Raw genomic sequence first — 22,366 nt, forward strand, 5'->3', positions numbered from 1 at the left:
GTTCCAAGTCATGCACTCTAGGTAACAAAGTATATTAAATCCTCTTGTTCATATTTACTAGAGCTGTGCTCCACTTTGAATCATTCCTTTATTTCCTCGCAAATGTCAGCAGGAAAGTACCAGTAGGAGAACTAGTGCTGCAGAGCACAACAAAAAGTTGCTAACTTCTTCCCAGTGTGCTGTTGTGTTCTGATGGGCCCTGTGGAACTCTTAAATGAACAGGATAGTCAGTTGCCTGTGCTGGGGATGGTGGAGCAGATTTAAACCCACACGAGCAGTTTTTAGGCTATATTCGCTTTGTGGGAAGGCTTAACAGATTGAAAGTTACACAATATAAACAACATTTTTTAAAATGACTAATGATTTTTGGATGCCTTGATTTTTGGTCACCCAAGCTGAGATGCCTTAAAAGGGCCCGATTTTCAGAAAGTGATGAGCACCCACTCTCTGAAAACCAGGCCTTCTTAAGGTGTCTCAGACTGGGCACCCACACAATAATTTATAAACCCCAAATCAGTAGTTCTGAAGATCTTGGGCTGTGGTTTTTCGCTAACTCATCAATAAAAAGTAAATGTTAAAGAACCCAACCATCAAAGTGAAACCAGATAGAATATTGAAGATGTTGCAGTCTTCTTAGCAAATACATCCATATTGGTACCAGCCAGCCTCTTTATACTGTCCCCCTTTGTTATTAATACCACGTCGCCCAGAATGATAACTCATTAAAGAAGACAAACAATAGACCCACTTGGGTAAGACCTTTCTCTTCTACACAGTGAGAGAAATTCTGACCCCATTATAGTCAGTGGCAACCCAGTATCATTTCTGCCCTCAAGCACAGTTACCTGCTATGGTTTTCAAGTAGTAACCCTCATTGCCACAAGTACCATATTGTGCTTGTGCTCTCAATCTGTAATATCGGCTTCAGCAGGGAAGAGATCGGAATCTAGGAAGAGATCTTTTTTTAATTTCCATTTATTGCACAAGGTGATTTGAAAGTATAGTAGTATGAAGCTGCACTTTGTTATCCTTTAATGAAAAAGCTTAGTATCTACAAAGGATGTCTTCAGTTTGTGCTCTTCTGAAGAGTCCTGCATCATATTAGTTTGGGTCATTAAATGAAGGTTTTCTTTAAAAAAAACAAAACCCTATATTTTTCAGTACTGTGTAGTCAATTTTATCCAAATCCACCTATCTTATTTTTGCTGTGTATTTGTTGTTATAAATAATAGGCAGATAGAGCATCAAGGTCAGAATGTTTCTTTATGATGAACATGAATGAAGCAAATGAGAGAACAGGATTCCAAATAAAGAATCAATTAGGGAATTTGTCAAGCTAAAATTTTCCTGAGATGAAACTATTTAATATGATACAGTTTACAATACTCTGATGAGGTGTCTAGGGTATGCAGTAATTCTGCTCTCTACTGGATGGAATATGAACTGCTCAACTGTGTGCCATGGGCCATATATTGCTATCAACTAATGGAGATTCATATCAAACTAACCATGCACTGCAGTGGAAATATGCCCCTATGGCCTGATAGAATAAAAATTCTATCTGGTTTGCATACCAAAGAGATTTTATATTGAGATCAGCATCATGCTTTAAAATGTTAGCATATTTGATTTCAGAAAAGTACATTAAAATCTCCTAATGAGTTGGTTTTCTTTCCCCTGAAACAGCATATGCGAGAGGCTGCTGAACGGCGGCAACAGTTGGAATTGGAGCATGAGCAAGCCTTGGCTGTTCTCAACGCAAAACAGCAGGAAATTGAACTCCTGCAGAAGGTAAGTGAAGAAAATGAAAACCAAGTAAAATGGCAAATTGCAGTGATTGGGCATGGGTAAAGAAATGGATCTCTGCAAATGTCTCCCAAATTGAAGTCCCCCAAAACAATACTGTTTTCCCTTCACATACTACAGACAGGTGTTTAAGGAGTAATGTATCCTGTTGTCTGCTTTGAATTGGTGGTCTGTAACAAACCTCCTCCACCACCCCATCGCAAGCGTCAATAGTTGGCACATTGATCATCCTGGCTTCAATTTGACCCATACACTCTCCTTCACAATATAATTGAGGTTCTTAGTGTGTCTTTTCCATTGTCTTTCATCAAACAGATTCCTGACAACTTAACATGTTCATTTATGAAAGGATAGAGATGGCTTTTCTATTTATTTGCGGTAGGGATATTCTCTTGCTGTGTGTATGTACAGAGCCTAGCACCTTGGGACCGATTTTGGTTGAGGCTTCTACCTTCTTCTGTAATACAAATAATTATAATACTAAAGAGAATATTCTGTAGAGATGCAAAAGTGAGGGGACTGGTTTGGCAAACCAGACGGATGAGGAGGTCCAAGTGGTTCAGGTGCTAGTCTGAGACACAGGAGACCTGGGGTCAGTTCCCTGCTCCTCCATCGATATCCTGGGGGACTTTGGGCAAGCCACTTAGTCCCTCTGGACCAGATTTTCAAAGATATTTAGGCACCCAGTGAGATTTTCAAAAGGGCCTATTCTCTTGCTGTGTGTATGTACAGAGCCTAGCACCTTGGGACCGATTTTGGTTGAGGCTTCTACCTTCTTCTGTAATACAAATAATTATAATACTAAAGAGAATATTCTGTAGAGATGCAAAAGTGAGGGGACTGGTTTGGCAAACCAGACGGATGAGGAGGTCCAAGTGGTTCAGGTGCTAGTCTGAGACACAGGAGACCTGGGGTCAGTTCCCTGCTCCTCCATCGATATCCTGGGGGACTTTGGGCAAGCCACTTAGTCCCTCTGGACCAGATTTTCAAAGATATTTAGGCACCCAGTGAGATTTTCAAAAGGGCCTAAGCAGGTTTGTGGCTGTTGATTGTAATGGGAGGTAGGTGCCTAACCAATTTTGGTGCTCTTGAAAGTCTCACTGGGAGACTATCTGTATCTTCAGGAATCTAAATACCTTTCAAAATCTGATGCCCCGTGCGTCAATTCTCAGTCTCTAAAATGGAACTAGTACCCCACAGGGATATTGTGAAAATAAATACCTTAATACATTGTGAGCGCTGAGATATAGGGTAGTGGGGGCCATATAAGTACTTAGAGAGATTGACCAGAGTTGGGAGGCTGTTCCGTGCACTGAAAGACAGTGTGAGAAATGGCATCTAAATTAATTAGTAACAGAGGTTAACATTAGGGCTGCACTGATCTGCTCCCTGAAGATTCAGTACTGGCTCACATTCAAAACCTGGGCTAACCTCTCCAGTTGCCTGTTAGGCTCTCATTAGGTTTGCCTTGCCCCCCTTTTTTTTTGTTGGATATATCTAATTGCTTTAGATAGGCACATTAAAATACTACCAGCATGCATGGGGCAGTAATGTGGTGGTGTGATAGATTTGGAACTTGCATGTCACCCAGCATTAATATGATGAAGTTCCAAGGAAATGTGCCCCATTAAACAAAGCCAAAAACCTGCTGCTTTCTGATACCTTTGCTGTATTGTTTTAATAGAAAAATAAGTAATTATTCTTTTTATATGTACATGCATGCTTTTATCCCCATCACACAGTGTTTATCTAGTCCTTTGATCTCCACAAAGAAGAACATAATATTGTTAATCCAGACTTTATGGTGATACAGACTCAGATAAAACAGTGATTCACCAGCAAAGTTTATTACTAGCCTATGCAATGGAAGGGGGAGTTAACTGTTCTTGCAGTTTTCCTGATCATTTATCAAGAGCTTGTATTCTGGATAGATTTTATTAAACTTGTGATGATTGATAATGTGCTGGTTTCTGTTACCTGTCATAATATGTTTCCTGACACTCTAGGAATCCATATTTTATCAGATGCTAGCAAGAAGACTTATTATTATAGGACAAGAAGAAATATGACTATTCATCAGTGCCAAAGGAGATGTTGTTATCGTGCAACAGATTAACATTCAGTTTCAGTAGATATCCTCTACAATGCCTTTAAGGTCTGATCCAACACCAATGCAGAGTAATAAGTCTCTCCATTGATGTTAATGGGAGTTGTATCGGGTCTTTGTAGCCAATGGGTCAGATCCAGCGACGTTAGTGCAGCTGCGCGGATGTACATCAGTGGCGGTTCTGCCGCATTACACTGGAATGTTGATAGGAAATGGTTGTCCTAATGAGGATTGCTTATAATGGTGTGTATGTGCAGGAGTAAGGAGTGTAGGGGCCTAGGATAGCCAGTGTGCCACACTGGTACATTTTGCCTGCCTGACATAATGGTTAACAGAAGGTTTTGACGGATTCACAAATCTGGAGCAAACTTCATTAAAGTTCATGATGAAAACTGAAAGGGAGATAAAATGAGGTTAGCAGGAAATTACTGACTGCTACAGATTCCTTTGAAGTTTCTTAAAAGCCTTTGGCTCTCCCTAACCAGACTCAGATAACTGAATCTGTGATTGGCAGGACAAAACATTAAATTCTGTGCTAGACATCTCTCTCTGTCTGTCACTTCTGTACAGTGAAAAACACTTATGTGTTGTTTGGGGGAGTCGATCCATGCTCCACAGTCTCTCCTCTTGAACCCCTTTTCCCCATCTCTTTCTATGTTACCAAAAGCCCAGGCTCAGGCATACCTCCCTTACAAAGGATCACACTCTAGCAGCTTTCAACGAAGGATCATAAAACAATTTACAAATGTTAATTAATCCTCAAAAATGCACCAGCACACAGGAAAGAGAGAGACTGATAAAATTTTATCCCCTAGAAATACAGTCACTTCTGGTGTGGAACACAGTGTTCATTTAACAGTGCACAAGAATACTCCACAACCGTTGAAGACAAGAAGTACAAATGAAAATGCAGGCATTGTTTAGCTAGACAAACTATAACATTGTAATTTGGCCAGGACACTAATGTTCTGAGATCTTTAATGGCCACACGGCCATCTGAAAAACACACATCTTGTACCGGAGCACCCCCTACTGGTTTAAGAAGGGTGTTGATTCAAATGTTAACTCAGAGAGATCAATCAACATATATTTATTTACTTTGTATGCAATATAACCTTAACATATGATGTAGCCCATTACTGCATTTGGGTAGTTACCCCAATGAGCATTATTATTTTTTAAGATCATGTTTATATTGACTAATGTTAGTTTGGGTAAACTTTCCAAATACACAAAGAGTTTATATAACCATAACAGTACCTACATGCATGCCCCACCTCCCCCCAAAATCCCTCTTTTATAGTTCATTCAATTTGGTATAAACCTAGGGTAGAGTTTTCACTATATGTCTGCTAAAATTGTACAATTTCACTGTGAAATTACAGTTGTAGCGACCTAGTTTGTCAAGGACCCAGAAACTAAACTTAGGCTTGTCCAAATGCATGGAGAGTTTTTAAATCTATTGATTAAATATGTGAAATTCAGATAGTAATTATATATAAACTGGGATACCAGTCATGAAAATGATGTTTTAGCGGAATTTCACCATATTTTCATGGGCATAAAGATTTTACTTATATATAATCTTCTGTGCTGTCCATTGGTGAAACCTACATGCCCCATTTACAATTAATATGTTTATATTTTTTAATTTAGCTAAACTATAACCTAAATAACAGTTCCCAAACTGACTTATGGGTCACCTGTGGTTTATGAAGCACTTGCTAGAGGCATGCAAACAGCTAATTGGTCAGGGAAGGATTAAATAGCTAATAGTTGAAAAGACCTTTACAGATACAATGCATCATACGTGTGCTAAGATGCCAAAGTGTTTACGTGCTTTGCTGAATTAGGACTTACCTGTTATTACTGGATTTGAGCTCCAAGACTAAATAAGTGTTATGCACATAAATATGTGCATTTTCTCTTTGAATTTCTGGCAGCAGAAACTTTCCTCCACATTTTAGCTGTCATGTCCTTCAGGCATTAGTCTTAAATATTGCTTCCAGTCCATTGTAGTAGTTAAATGTCCATATCTTATTACAATGAAATTAAACATTTTTTCATCGGCAGTTAACACTGTTTTACCAATCATCAAACAGCCCTATTAAAGCAAATGTAAACTATTGCCAGTTTTTAAACTGTTGAGTTGAATGTCGTTGTACATAATTGCCCACCACCTTCTGCATTGTGGCAAAATTCTATTCCATTTAACTCCTTTAGCATGAAATTTATTGTTGGAAACAATTTTTGTCACTTAACTTGGATGATTTTAGTGGTCATTTATCAGAGTGTTTTGTTGTTTAAAAAAAAAAAAAAGCATGCCATATGTACTGCCAGCTGAAAATAGCTGTCATTTAATTAGCTGATTTCGTCAAAAATTTTCATTTGATTATGATCCATTCATTAAGATTAAACACTTTATAACTTGGATTCATTAATTTGTTTAAAAGTTCCTTTGTTTTTATTTTAAATCAAGCTTTTTACACATTCATTAATTAAAATTTAATTTCATAGAGCATTTTGAAATGTTAGCATATTAATAGCATTTTAAAGTCATATATAGATATAGAGAGATTTTTATTAGCCATTATATTTTGTTACTTGAATTTTTGAGAGGCCTCTCATGTAGCATCTCCAGGGTCCTTGTCTTAGTTTATTTAAGCAGTGACAATATTTTTCAGTATTTGAGCAGAGCCACCCTCCTCATTCTCACCTACTCCAAAATCTCTGTTTTAAATGAGACCCTACCCAGAAGTGATAGAGCAGGCAGCCAGCCATATCTGTTACCTTAAAAAAGAATCTTTATTAAATGATAGTTTCAGTGAAACCATAAAGTTGATTTAAGAACAGTTAATTGACTTCATTTCCCCATGTATCCCTGATGCCTGTCAGATCATCATAAATTTGCAGATTTGTCCAATTTTTGCAGAGACACAGAAATGAACATGAGCTATACCAGGGCTTTTAAAATGAGTTTTAGTTTGGCTTCAGGAACTTCAGTAGAACCCTGTATATTTCTCTCAGAGATAACAGATAAACAATAAAGGAACCAAAGCTGCATCCTTGCTCCAGCAAACTATTCCCAGAATCAGGTCCTGGATATTTAGGTTTGACCTTTCAGATCATTCTTAATCCCACATTCTTGTTTACACTTGCAGTTTTGCAGTGCCATCAATGTGTAGCTGTCTATAACTGAAATGCAGACATACTTGTGGGCACAGATGTCTGTTTATTAAGGTCTTGTCTTGTCTTCCTCATGCTGCTACTTCCATTGACTTTAATGGGGCTACTCCTATTAGTGAGGCAAGCAGTATTTTACCTAAATTATTCCTTTGATGCAGGGAAAGAGTCTCTTAATATAAAACTGGTTTCCACTTCAAATCTTGCACATGGTTGTTTTTCAGCACCTCTGCATCTTTGCAGATTTCCACAACATAGTTTTAAGATGAATTTGTATTAAACTGCCCCCTAATAAGGCACAATATAAAATGAATTAGAGCTGAATTTGCTGGTGGAGAAGCTAAAACCAACCTTTGTGAGGCATGCTCTAGCGAGACATTGTTAGCAAAATTTGGAATTGTTAACAATAGCTTTATCCTTCTCTCACTGCTGTATGGATAAAGGATCCCATCTGGATGGGACGGGCGTATGTTGGGGGGTCTATGTATGATCCTGGAATAGAAAAGGGTGAGAACCATCAAACAATAGGATTTTAAGGCTTTAATCTATTAAATTGCACTTTGCAAAACAAAAAGGATATCTATCTACTATGTAGCAAAATTAAATTAAAAAAAAACATTAATAATCTTCTAATGGTTTTAGGTTACAACAGATCACAAGACAGCTCTCGATTTTCTTGCAGTTTTGAATCATAATCCAATTAGGGCACATTTGAAGTGAACCCTAAAACACAAAACATCTGATGGCATTGCAGCATGTTATGAATTGTTTTGTTACCTGACTTCAATAGGACTACTTACGTTTAAAGTTAAGCATACACTTGGTTGATTTGGGGCCGGGGCAGGTGCCAGGTCCAGCCCCCATTGAATTTAATGGACTTTGGTTCAAACCCATATACAGTGTAGTAATCGGTGGCATTTTGTTGAGTTAACAAGTAATATATTCATGTAGTGCTGGCTCTGATTATTAAATTTGATTTCATTGTATTTTATCTGAATATAAGACTATAAAAATATGATTTAAAAGTATCATATTCAGGCAAACTTGTAGTTATGTTTTATTCTAGTGCAAAATGAATATGGCATGACTGAGTAACCTGGTTTCTTCCTTTTTTTAATTGTAAAAAAAGGCTCAGGTTGAAGCAAAGAAAGAACATGAAGGCGCAGTTCAGCTGCTAGAGGTAAGGAAGCCATTGATTATTCTTGTCACCGTTATACCAGTTCCTTTCTCATTATAGTAATATAAGACCATGATTGCTTCTAGCACACTGTAGTAATTCATGGGTAAATATTCCTCTTCATTTGTAACTCATGTATGCGTTAGATGATGCTGTTATGGACCAATGGCTAGAGCACTGAATTGGGAGTCCAAGAAACCTGTGTTTTCTTACCACCCGTAACTTCACGTCTCTGTGCCTCAGTTTCTGCATCCATAAAATTGAGATAATGATACCTTTCTTTGTATACTGCTTTGAGATCTATGGATGAGAAGTTCTATTATATAAGTATTATTATTGTTTATTTTCCATCATTCTGTTGCAAAAGAATCTAAGGTCAGTTTATAGATCATAACAGTTAATGGTAATGGTAAGATTGCATTAGCAATAGGTGTCCATCAAAACTCCTTCTATTCATCTATCAGGAGAAAAAAATACAGAAATATTTGTTTAAAAGTTCCTTTGTTTTTATTTTAAATCAAGCTTTTTACACATTTCACCATAAATCCCTTAAATTGTATCTACTGTTAAAGAGGGAGAATAGAGGAAAAGGGAAGAATAAAAAAAAATCTATATTAGCTTCATTAACAACTTCTCATAGCAATTATGATCTTGGCACAGAGCATTTCCTGGGGATTAATGTTCACCTTTTTTACCTCCCAGCATGGTTAATGTGTCATGTAAGGTGGCCCATAATATTATGCTGGACCAGGGCAAGTGGCAACGAAAGGCAGCAGAAATTAGACCTGGTCGAGAAATTTTCAACAAAACATTTTTTCATGAGAAAATGGCAGTGTGTTGAAACTGAAACTGTTTGCAGGAAAGGATCGATTTTGACAAACTTCTCATTTTGAAAAAAATTTGGATTTTTTTTTTAAATAGTCCAAATTTAAAATTCTGTTTTTTCTGTTCTAAACAATTTTTGATTTTGAAATTTAAGCTAACTGTACTGTTAAAAAAAAAACTAACAAAAAAAGTCAAAATCCAAACAAAACATTTAAATTGACCCGAACTAAAAAAATGTTCTGATTGTTGGTTTGTAAAAATGTTCAAGATTTTGGTGATTTGTCCTGATTCAGAATGGGCAAAACTTTTTAAATCTCGAAAAATTTCCCAGGGTGGGAAACAGTTTTAGCAATATTGTAGTAATGTAGTCTGCTAGAGACTGATTAAAAGCTCATTGGAGTCAATGGCTGATGTTTGGAAGTGTAGAACACCTCCTACAAGGTGCTAAGAATAAGTGCTATGGGTGCTATGAATAAGTCCTTGTGGTAAGCAATACCTACCTCTCAGTTAATTTCAGTGCTGGTCACTACGTATTCTGGTTTGTGTTATCTTCCTATTGTGTTATTTGTAGCACTTGGATGGGTAACATATATAAGAGTATATGTGAAATAGTAAAATGGCACTCTAATTGCAGGCAGATTTCTTTTTATTGTTCATTTCTATTTCATACATAATAGATTGTCAGTGATGAGTAACAAACTGTTCCTTTCTGCCCGAGACAAATATCACACGAGTCACTATGAACTAATAACCACTTAATAATATATAAATTCATCAGAAAGACGATACCCATAAATAGGTTGGCTGCAGCTAGTACCTTGTCAATGCTTCATTCGGTAAAGAATGTCTTGGCACAGTGTTTTGGAAAAAATACATATTTTCTAGTCCTCCCTTTCTTCTGTACAACCAGTTCTTCCATCCATGCACTTACCTCCCCGTGTGTTGATGGAAGACAGAACTTTTTGGTGCAGTGATCATCTATAGAAGAAGATTCTGTTTAGTTAATTTATGTACATATTATTTCCTTGAAAAGTGTATTTCTCCACAGGAAAAGCTTTACTCATATGCTTGCATTATTATCATATATAGTAAAATTGATTTTTTTAAAAGATAATGGAGTGCCTTCTGGAAAGTATATGAGACAAGGGGAAATAAGTGGAAATAAAGCAGACAAATGAAAATATATATGCCTTGAAAGCCAAACAAAATTCCTGTTTATCTGCTACCTCTGATTTGCATAACCCCATCAAACAAAGTTTCTTGGCCTTTTGTTTTATGTTTCACTAAGCCTATTCATTTTACCATTGTGTTTATTTAATCTGCCTTTTGAGATTCAAGATCAGCAGCAGTATTGATTTCTGATTTCTGAAATGTACAGTGTGATTTGCATTAATGCATGTTTTTACATGTGGTAACTGTTTCAATATATTTTGTTCTGAAATGTAAAAAAAAGTGTTCAATACTGTATTTTATTTCTTTCTTTATTTCACATTTCTTTGTTTACTGTGTCTTGTTTGGAATTTATTGCTTTGCACTTCACCCAGAACACCTTGGACAGCATGCAGGTATTTTAGGGCATAAATTCTCCCTTCCCCATCCCTATTACCCTCCATTCAAAATGTATGTGATAGTCCTGCCTTCCCTTGCATGGAATACATGATAGAACCATTGTTATGCAAGCATGCTTGGCACTGGTATTGTTACAACCCGGGGAGGAAGGCAAGTCAAATTACCAAAGCCAGCAGCTCTTTCTGCAAGAGGTTAGCCTTTGAACATGGCATGATTTCTTAATAGCAGCTCAGATACCAAACTTGAAGTGATGTTCTTATGAGTATGCTCAGTAAGAATGGTTCAGTGTTTTATGCAAAGTTGTGACTATCAGACTGTGTGGATTGTGTCTGAATTCAGATAGATTCTTTGTTAATGTAAAGAAAATTTTACAATGCAGTACTTTAAGAATGTATTCACCTGTGGCTCAATTATTCAGCCACTCGCCAAAAGGTACTGCTGCTACATAAAAAGATAAAATCTACAAAATGATATCCCGGGAGCAGAAAATGTGATTTCACCATTAGCCTGAATTCAAACTGTCCACCTGGAAAGTGGCTCATCTAGTCTTACGTCTGCCTTGTGCAAACAGTATCTATCCTATAATAGACAAAGTCTGCTTCATTCTAGATTTTAGAAACCATTTTAGATTTTAGAAGCAACACTGTTCATTATAAATAACATTTATATACGAAGTTTGGAAAGTCACAAGTGAAATAGATTCAATCCAGTCTGCAGTGGAAAATTGCTTTCTCACAAAACCGTTGAACAGTTGGGCACAATAAGTGGCCTCTAATTTAAGGAAACTATGGACTAGTATCCCATTTTGGTTAGGTCTGAGTTGGATTGATAAAGCTATGGAATGGAGTATCAAATTCACAAGTGATGCTTAGGTCTTGTGCTGCCTCTCTGCACTGGGATACTTTGAGGCAGATACAGAAACAATGAGACACGCCAACCAGCATATGGTTAAATGTGGTGGCAGCAACTTTATTAAACTATTAACCAATGAGGAACCACTGATGGAGCTACCCAGCAGGGTTGTTCCAGTACGGAATTCAACTGGGGATGAATGACCCCATTTTCTACAAACCAAAGGGTGGGTAAAAGGGCAGTACCCCTCTACAGAACCAAGGCTACCCAGGGCTCTTGGCAAGAAGCCAGAGTCCCAACTCATTCCCCTCATCCTCACCAGAAGTGGAGAGGTGAGTAGTGGGGAATCCCTCGCTGTGGAAGACAGAGAAGTGTACATCCTCACCATACCATGTTGTGTTTGGGGTCCATGCCCAAGAAGCCCATTGGATTACAAGGACTCACATCAGACCCTTTTTTTTTTAAACCCACCACCACACTGAAACCTGCCAAAGTTGCAACAAATGTAATGCTGTAAACCCCGGAGCTGGACCTCTGGGATGCTGGATGGAAGGTGGACACACAGCCATTTGCCTGTTTTGCCATATGGGAAAAATGCCTTCCAGCCACCCAACAAAATTTAGCAATCAGCAAGGCCCCTGGCATCATAAGAAATCCAGCATACTTGATAAGGGTGGAAAAGGATGGGGCTGGAACAAAACCAAAATGACCCAGCTTTTGCAGGTAGGAGCCAATCAGCTGGCCCATCCTAAACCCAGCCAACGAATGGCACCAGGAGCAGGCGAGACAGGCTCAGAGCCTGAGAGCCCAATTTTCCCCCAACCCAGCAGGTATGGAAGGGTGGCACATCGTGTCCCTCCCAGACTCACAATTTACACACCCCGTTCAGCAAGGTGGACATTTCACCTGCAGTGCTTGTCTGCAGTATGTCTAGCTCCGTAATCTCCATCCCACTTACACAGTGATTTAGCAAGGACAGGGAGAACTTTACTGTCAACATTTTTTAAATTAGAGACTTTCTGTTTGTTGAACCTGATTGGAAACTGCTTTTACATTTGGGCTCCTGCCCCTTTAATTTTTTCGCATTTTCTGGGCTGAGCAATATATACAGGGTTTTCTTGTAACTTAGATTTGTGAACTGAACTGCAGAAGTAACTTCTTACCTTGCTGACCTAGAAGTGGTGAACCTAGTCCCATTGAAGTCAATGGAAAGATTCTCATTGAGTTCAATGAGAGATGAATCAAGCCTATGGGTGAAATTCACCTCCATGCCAAGCTTAGTGCTTACATATGTCCTCTCTACGGGATGAATGCTCTCCAGTGTGTATAAATCCTAATGCATCAAGATAACATTATATCTGAAGTGTAAAATATGCATTCTATATTTCCTAAAAACTGTCAGTGGTGTGACACTGTGTAAGTGTCTATGCCTGATGAGTTGTTTTTTTTAAGCCATCAGAGAACTATAGCCGAATATAACAAGCTCGTGTTGAAGCTGATGGAAGGTATTTTTTTGCCCTACAGCATATACATATCTTTAAACATAAATTTTCACATTAAAGCAAACTTGAAATCAGAACATTCTGTGCATTTGTACAAAAAGCAATTTACTTTTCTTGTGATTTCCTGTATTTCCCTTGCTACTACTGGTAATTCAGCATATCTGTGATGAGTTTTCTCCATCACACTCTGGCTTCTGTTTTATCCTCCAATGGAATCATAATCCTTTGTTTCCAATATTCACATTTTATTGGATATCTACATTTTTTGAGGTTAACTGTACCTCAACACCTTTGTGGTTTGCTAATCACTACTTATGCACTACCATATACTACTATGTATATATGAATCAGGGTGGTTTACTCCTTGATTTATGAATCCAAAGTTTTCCAGGTTATGTCAGAAATGCACCTGATATCTGAGTACTTGAAAAGTGAGTATAGAATCACTTTTCCATTTGATTCTCCAATACAGCAAAAAGTGGAGCAAAAGTCTTGTAGCCAAGTAGATCCTTCACACACCTTCCCTGTTTGTGATACATAAAGTTATCTGCATTTATGCTTAGGAAATGAATTAGAGAGACACCTGTTTCAGAGGGTAGCTTAGAAAGATCTTCAAGGCTTGTTGTAAACTGCCCACTTTTGATCAAACTCTGCTCTTATTTTTATGATCTGAAACTGTATTTTCAAGCGTTCAGTTCTAATTTAGAGACCTAAATTAAGTGGCCAGATTTTCAAAAGTGCTCAGAACCCAGCAGCCCTATTGGTTGTCAAAAGTACTGAACAGTTTTGAAAATATGACTGTTTCATTTAGGTGCTCGGTACTCAGCTCTTTTTGAAAATCTGGCCCCTATGCTTTTGAGGGAGACACACAATTACAGTGGACCACATCTTGAATATGGAAGGTGATATAAATCCTTTTGGTTATTCAGGGAGATGGGGCCATCTAAAGAGAGAATTTGGCACTAAACAAACAGTGCATATTAGAAATCTTCCAAACCATAAATACGTATTATAAAAATGAAGATACACATTGAAAGAACTGTCAGAAATCACATCACTGGGTTTTTATTTCTTCATATTACTAATCCCCATTTCCTTACTGACAAGTCTCTGCTGCTGTGATCTCTTTCCTGACAACTCTGTCAAATGTAAAGCTCTTTAATGATGAAAAGTGCTATATAAAGAACTAAGTAGCCTCCGATTGTCACGTACTGTACTACCCCCCCTTGCTCTAGGATTTCAGATCAGAGACTCCAGAAGTTTATGATCCTGCAGGTGGCTTGTATCTAATAGAAGATAAAAGGCAGTGTAAACAGTAATTTATCAATATGGAATATGGCGAATGTATCTATATATACTTTTTATTAGTTTTTTTTATATTGCTGATCACTGCACAGATAAGTTAGGTCTTCATAGCAAGGTCCCTAAGGGATTTCAAGAGTCTTTGGCTTTTCTCCCTTCCCTGGTACAGAAATCTCTGCTTTTGCTTCTTTCCTTCTCCCCCTCTCCCATTAATTTTGTTATGGTGGGAAAGTTTTGTCAAAGAGAAATGTCTTGCAGCACACCCTGAAGGTGGCAAGACCCTGGTGTAGGGCAGCTCATTCCACAGCCAATCCCCCTCATTGTAGAACTATTTGTCTGTGGCTGCCCCATGGTGTTGTGAACTGTATTGTCCCAGAGGAGCACAGCTGTCTTGGTGAGTGGTGGATGGAAACGTAGTCGTTGATGTAGCTGAGTCCCGACTTGTTGATGGCTCTGATGATCAGGACGAAAGCCTTGAACTATCAACAGCAGCAGATTAGGAGCGAGTGGAAGGATCGGTGCATAGGGATAAGGTGAGAAACACATTATGCACAAGCTGGAACCTCAACGTTGATGCTACCTTGGGATCCAGAGACAGTGAATCACAGTCCCCATCTGGCAGTAAGAGGTGAAGCTTCTTAGTGAGGCATTTTTCAATATCACTGATGCCAACTGTTCTTCTAAGCTGATTGCTGTTTTGAACAGGACCGTGAGGGTTCTCACCAATTTGAAGAACAGGAGACAGGGGACATACGGACCCTGGCTAGTTCTTCAAAGAGTTTCTTCAGTTTTGCCCAGATTGTGTGTGAGCCAACTACTCTTCAACCAGGAGCTGCTCTCCTCTAGGCATGGTGACATCTTCATGATGGTGTTGATTGCAGCTGGGTGTTATCAATGTATTGTTGGCAGCTCAGTCTATGGCCTCTCACCACATCTTCCAGGGAGTCTCATTTTGATATTTAAGAGGGCAGGGACAAAGTAGCTCCCAAAGGGTCTCCATAAGCGAGGGCAATTGAGGAAGCAAAGCACTTGCCTATTACCGTACTTTTAGTCCCGTTGGAGAGGAATGACTGTACCAATGCTAGGCCTTCTATTCCAGCCTTGTCATGCAGAAAGGCCAACAGAAGAATGTGAATGACTGCATTGTAAGTTGCTTAGAAGTCAAGTAGTATGAGCTTCTAGATGGGGACTCCTTCCTTGGCCATAAGAATGTCCTCTTGTAGTGCTACTAGGGCTGTCTTCATGCTTTGCTGTATGGCCATGTGAAGTATAATTGGGGAGCATCCAGGATGTTGGCAGATGCCATGTGATGTTGGAATGTGGTTGCCAATACTGTCTGAATGATCTGGAAATGGGAAGTGAGCGGCAGAGTTGTAGTAGGGGAGAGTATACTCTGATTGTGGTTTTCGGGGGGAAGACTGTTACATTTTTTTCAGGGAGGTTAGCATGTTTACTTCTCTAAAGAAAGTGTCAGTGGTTTCTATGAGCAACGGGCATAGTTATAATAATGTAACTATTTCTGTGTAGCTTTTCAGTGCTATTTTATCACAGTACTGTATTTGTTTAGTACCGCCAGAAACGTTCCTGACTTGCAGATTTCCCATATATCTTTTCAAACAACTGTAGCTGATCCTTTAATTTCAGTAAGAACTCAGTGACCTTTGCCATTTAGCAGTCTCTTATGAGCCATTTTATTTAGATTTGGAAGGGCAAGAGCATTAACTTAAAATCAAATCATTGTAAATGAAATCTACATAGCTTTTCAACATACATCAGAAACTGGTAAATAACATCAAATATTTACAGGAGTATTTTATGTTAGAATGTAATCTGAATCTATATTTGCATTTGTTAGCAGATTACCAATGTGATGTTTAAAGCCATTTTTGGTGTATGCCATGAACAGTCATTTTTACATAAATCTGCTCATAAATTAAGTCATGTTTAAAATATTATATATAATATTAAAGATGGTGACATGAATGAAAAGAGTGTGTCAGTTATTTAGCTGTGTTTAAATTATGAGTCAGAGATTATCAATGCTCAGCAAGATCTGTTTGTGTAATTTTCTGAAGGTCTGTTTTGATTTCTGTAGACATTATTTTAGTAGGGTGAAATTCACCCCGATGCAGAAGGTCCGTGCAGCATTTAAATCTCCCTAAAGTCCTCATAATAGGTCTTAAATGGGACTTAATTGGTGTATAGGCCTTGGGCTGAGCCCTTGCACAGATCTGAATTTCATTTTTAGCTATTAATAGTCAAGCAACCAGTTGTCTGGTGTTAGAAAACAAGCACATGCAGGATTGCCAACTCTCAGTTTTATTGCAAGTTTCGTGGTACTTTTTCTCCTTAAAGCAGCAGCTCTGTGATCATATCAGAATCTTTTCTTCCATTTAAAAAATAAAAAAAGCTTCTAGCCCTCCGGGTTGCCGAGAAAAGTTCAAAATGTGAATGCTAATGACTCAAAGCCCAAAAGGCAAATAAAAAGAACCCCAGGTTTGTTTGTTTATTTTTCAATCTCATGATTTTTCAGGGACTGACTCATGATTTTTGAATGCTTGGGTTAGTATTCTGGAAAGCTTCAGGGTATTTCTTGCACACAGAGTTGATAACTAGTCCTAAAGCTCTCCATTGGAAAGATTGGGATTCTAGAAACCTAAATCCTCTTACTGCTGTTGCCCATTTAATTTTCTTTTCAAATTGCATGCAGAAGCCCTATTGCCAGTTTTCAACTAATTGCTAATAAGTGTCAACGTCACAGATAAAAAAGGCTCATATTTGGGTACCCTAAGCCAACAGTGGAAGAATAAAAAACGAAAGCACTTCGACTTTGTTTAGAACTCTTCACACTGTCTCTGTCTTTTCCAATTATTATCTCTTACTCCATTCAGGATACTCACATCAGCCAAATGTGTTCATATTTCTATAGCAAGATTAAACCAATTTGCATTTTATGAATTTGAAGAGATTAATTATACGTTCAGATTTGCTTGTATTTTTAGAAATATTTTATTAATGAGAAAATAATACTCCATTCTATATCAGGAAACTGGGACATTTTAATGCATGAGTTCTTCCAGGGGGCATGTGGGGGAAACTACTGAACATTTTAAATTACTGAGGCTCATCATCAGTAGAGCCCTGGAATGAATTCCATCATTAGCCATGCCATGAGTCATATAATTGTTTGGTGCCCATAGTGAGGCATATGGATGTAATACAGCCATGGTTTTTATGTAGAAACTTGTAGCCGTTCAACTGTCTTTTTCATGCACCACTTGAAAAATTCTGTTCTTCCAAACCCCCCCCCCCCCCCAAAAAAAACAGTAGCAACGATGGAATGGGGGGGAATGGATCTAATTCATAGCCAGTTTACACTCATTAACATGGCTGTTTTACTAGGGCTGTGGAGGGGAAGGAGGTTAAATTGAATGAAAAGAATGTTGGTACATGATAAAACATCAGATTAGGAAATAATGCATCAGATTGTTACATAATTTCCACATAATTTCTGCTGTGTCACAGCCTGATGCCTCAGAATTAAAACAAAAAGTCAAAGCCTGCCAATGACAAAATGTTTGTGTTACTGAAGCTTATGAGTAATACCCTGTTGACTGGTGTCTGGATTACTTCTGGACAGTTTGGCACATCTAGTTGTGTACATTAATTTTGAAATAGAATTCAGCCAACAGCTAGACCAACATTCTGCATGAACCATCGCTGCTTTTCTATAAACATTAGTATAGCAATTAAGGAAGCTGTGATTTAATGGCTAAGGATGGGCAAACCTCAAAAAGAGATCCAGGATTTGGGGTTGGTTTGGAGAATCATTGAGAAGCTGGGCTGCTTTTCTGAATCAGCAATATTTGGGCTGAAAAATTTCACAAAGCAAGGCTTTATCTTGCAAATTTACTAGCAATGCCACTCCTGGTCCTAATTGAAAACAGTACGAGAACAAGCTTTCTCTTGCTTGGAAATTGGTGGTGAAAAAAATATTTACCTGCATATTATATACTCCCAAAGGGTTTGACTCTAAATATGGGAAAATGTTTAGGGGGAGGAAAAGGGGGATCCAAACTAGTTTGCCCATCCCTGCTTCTTGATACTCTCTGACAGTCTGACCTGACCAAAGCTCTCTGTGATCCCATTCAGATGCATCTCTTATGTCTTGGTTGTGCAGGCCAAGGTACGAGAGCTAGAGGAGAAATGTCGGACGCAGAGCGAACAGTTTAACCTCCTCTCCAAGGAACTGGAGAAGTTTCGGCAGCAAGCTGGAAAGATTGATCTCTTGAGCAGTAACTCGGTGGCATCCTCAGATGTCCTTGCCTCCCCTAGTAAATCTCTGTCCCAGTTAATGAACGGAATAGCCACCTCCATAGGCAAAGGTAAGAACTGACACTTTTATTTGAAGGAATTTGCTGATTAGGGGTCAAATTAAACCCTCATGTAAACAAATCCCATTGATGGCAATGGGATTTGCTTGTGTGTGAGAGAGCAGTATTTGGCCCTGATTCAGCTGTATGCCCTGGGGCCATTTCTGAGTAGCTCTCTGACTTCATTGGAATTACAATGGATTTACTGAGATTTAATGTAACTGAGAGTAAAATTTGACCTAATGATCATTCCTCATTATTTGTTAAAAAAACACCCCTTGGGAAGCTTGCCTTGAGTGTCAGAGATCAAGAGCAGTTCGTAACCCAGTATAGGCCACCACTTGTGTGGCGGTCCGCTGGGTGGATTGTCTGTGGGAACTGATCACAGGACCTCTGGGTATAGGTCCTTGCGTTAAAGGAGCTGTCCCGCTAGCTTGGAGATAGCAGTAGACTGTAGGGAGAGCAGAGACTCACCCTGACTTAGTGTCGGTTACATTTGCTTTTTTCCTCCCTCTTTCCTTCTATGAAAGGAATCTGTCAGTAGAAAGGATTGAAAACTGAAGGTGTTCTATGGAAAATTTCAACAAAAAAGAAAATATTTTCTTTAGTCAAAACTTTCAGCAGAAAATTTGGACTTGTGAAAAAAACCACAAACCTGATGGGAAAAAAACAAAATATTGAGGAAAGCAGACTCTTTCCACAAAAAATATTAGTTTTGATGAAAACTCAGTTTTCCATCCAAAAAGCTTGGATGGAATACTTTTGAGAAGCCCTCCATGCAAATAACATCTGTTGGGTCTTTACTTTTCCCTAGAATGGTGATTATACTTAACAGGATGTGGTCAGTTTAGTGGTGATGGATGGGTTAAAGAGCCATTTTAGCCACAGTGAAACTTGACTGAAAATGTCCCTTTATTTTAATTTAAAAAGAAGGTTAAAAACAAGGTTCTAAATGAATGAATTTAATTTAAAAATAAGGAAGATATGTTTAAATATGCTCCATTCTCATTGTGCCTATACTTACAATAATAATAATTATTACCTAACTTTTATACAGTGGTTTTCTGCAGTATATCTCAAAATGCTTCATAAGGGAGGTCCGTATCATTGTCTCTTTGTTTACTTTGTTCCCTTCATTGTGTGTTTCCCAAAGAGGCATGTTGAACTTTTGCCAGGTGACTTTTCTTTTTGCCAAAGGCGGCGACTCCTTGTGACTAGTTGAGTTTGCTCACTGCCGATTATGCATAAGCAATTTTCAAAGACTGAGGCAGTATCATTGGTCAGGAGGTTATCTGAGGATACTTGGAAGGGACCCAGAATGTAGATTCCATCCAGCTGCCTGACTATCAGGGCTGAAAAGTACGGTGATTATGCGTACAGTGCCTAGCACAAGAGAACCCTGGTCTTTGGATGGGGCCTCTAGGTACTATGGCAATGCAAATAATTAAATATAATGCATAATCAGTGACATTTGTTCTCTATCATAGTCTTTCTTTCTTTCTTTCTTTCTTTCTTTCTTTCTTTCTTTCTTTCTTTCTTTCTTTCTTTCTTTCTTTCTTTCTTTCTTTCTTTCTTTCCAATTAAGGAATTGGAATGAGCTGCAATTAAGTTAACAGGCCAGATCGTCAGCTGGTGTAAAACGGCATAGCCTCATTGAAGTCAATGGAGCTACACCAGTTTACACCAGCAGAAATTCTGGCCCCAAACATCTCCTGACTTAGTTTGGTGGATTTTGTCACAAGGAAAACTACATACTTTAAAGGAAAGAAGGATCTGTCAGTGGAGGCATTTTCCATAATGCAAGGGAATAAACCAGTTAAAAAGGAGGAGGAGAAAAAAAAATCAATTCTGGACAATTGGTGCGCTGACATTTGGGGGATCGATAACACCCCAAACTGTAATGTTCGTCAGGCATCACTGTGAGATACTAACTTTGCAATAGAATGCTCACAGCTGTTGTGTTGCTGTGAGATAATTTTTCATTGCCTTATCAGGCTTTGAGGATTCTTGAACAATTGCTTTATAATAAATATGAAGAGAAGCTGGAAAAGTAAAATAGATTTGCGTTTTGTATTTCATCTTCCTGAGTTTCTAAGAAGGGGCGTGGGGGTACCCATTTTTTATCGTCAGGAAAAGTACTGTGATTCACAAATCATTTCTCTACCACTGCAGATAAGCAACTATATTCATCGAAAGCTGACAAACTTGATGTGAAACCAAGTCAAATGGAACAAGAAGACTTTCTTTTTTCAGTTCACTTCAGTGGTTTCTTTAGAGATGGTGGGACATTGTGATTTTTCTTTAACACAGAAGAGACGTGTTTGCAATCTCACTCATTGTGCTGCATAATGGTTTATAGCAGGGGTTCTCAAACTGGGGGTCGGGACCCTCAGGGGTCGTGAAGTTATTACATGGGGGGTTGCGAGCTGTCAGCCTCCACCCCAAACCCCGCTTCACCTCCAGCATTTATAATGGTGTTAAATATATAAAAAAGTTTCAGAGTAGCAGCCGTGTTAGTCTGTATCCGCAAAAATAACACAAGTACTCCTGTTATATAAAAAAGTGTTTTTCATTTATAAGGGGGGTCGTACTCAGAGGCTTGCTATGTGAAAGGGGTCACCATTACAAAAGTTTGAGAACCACTGGTTTATAGGCTTATGTGTGTCTAGAGCACTCCTACCAAACTGGGTGAATTAGAAGGAAAACTCAGAATACCATCTCGTGGTGTCAATGGGAGCTTTGTCATAATAAAGATTGCAGGATCGGGCCCTCAATGTCTAATAGTAACTGTAAGGGTGGGATTTTCAAAGCAGCAATTAATTTTAAAGGGACTTAGGCCTGGTCTACACTGCGGGGGGGGGGGGGGTCGATCTAAGTTACGCAACTTCAGCTATGTGAATAACGTAACTGAAGTCGACGTACTTAGACCTATTCACCGCGGTGTCTTCACTGCGGTGAGTCGACTGCTGCCACTCCCCCGTCGACTCCGCCTGTGCCTCTCGCGGCTCTGGAGTACAGGAGTCGACCGGAGAGTGCTCGGAGGTCACTTTATCGTGTCTAGACTAGATGCGATAAATCGACCCCTGCTGGATCGATCACTGCCCGCCGATCTGGTGGGTAGTGTAGACGTACCCTTAATTAATCATCAGAATCCCCTTGAGCAGATATGCAAGGTTCAGTTTAAATCTTTAAAATCTGTTTAAATAGACCCCAAATGTTCCAATAAGCAACTAAACTTTTGGGGGCCTAACTAAGTCAGACTCTCCCAACTTCTTGATGTTTGCTGATCACTAATTGAAATGGCTAAGAACAACATGTCTTCAAATGAAAGCTTTGAAAATATAGCCTGGTTCTCCCTCCAGTCATTAAAGGCCCTATCCTGCAAAAGTTTACTCACATCCTATTCACCCATGGGTCTACTCAAGTGAGCAACAGTGAGACTTAAATTTGGACCAATTTAAATCCTGGTGTAAATCCATTGCTATCAATAAGTTGTGCTGAGTATTGATTTGGTCCATAATATTTAAGCAAGCAGGCAGCATTTTTAATAGTTGAAATCAGCCATTTCACCGTAATAGTGGTGTTCTCATCAAGCTCTCAGAATTAGGGGCAGAATTTTTTTATTGTTTCCTGGGTAGAAGAGAACATGAGAACAGCTTTCAAAACAGAG

General features: G+C 38.7%; 1 protein-coding gene across 9 annotated transcripts in view; it reads left to right on the plus strand.

The window, feature by feature from the left end:
* Positions 1-1,686: 1,686 nt before the first annotated feature.
* Positions 1,687-22,366, plus strand: part of RIMBP2 (RIMS binding protein 2) — a 100,862-nt gene continuing 80,182 nt past the window's right edge. For 5 of the 9 annotated variants that reach the window (XM_065417741.1, XM_065417743.1, XM_065417742.1 and 2 more), the window contains exons 1-3: positions 1,690-1,791; positions 8,226-8,276; positions 18,504-18,708. In XM_065417741.1, the coding sequence (XP_065273813.1) occupies positions 1,690-1,791; positions 8,226-8,276; positions 18,504-18,708 (358 nt within the window). Of the gene's footprint in view, positions 1,792-8,225; positions 8,277-10,642; positions 10,664-18,503; positions 18,709-22,366 lie in introns of all 9 variants that reach the window. The other 4 variants (XM_065417738.1, XM_065417744.1, XM_065417739.1 and 1 more) reach the window with 4 other exon arrangements.

This window comes from Emys orbicularis, chromosome 16 (assembly GCF_028017835.1).
Source record: "Emys orbicularis isolate rEmyOrb1 chromosome 16, rEmyOrb1.hap1, whole genome shotgun sequence".
Lineage (NCBI taxonomy): Eukaryota > Metazoa > Chordata > Testudines > Emydidae > Emys > Emys orbicularis.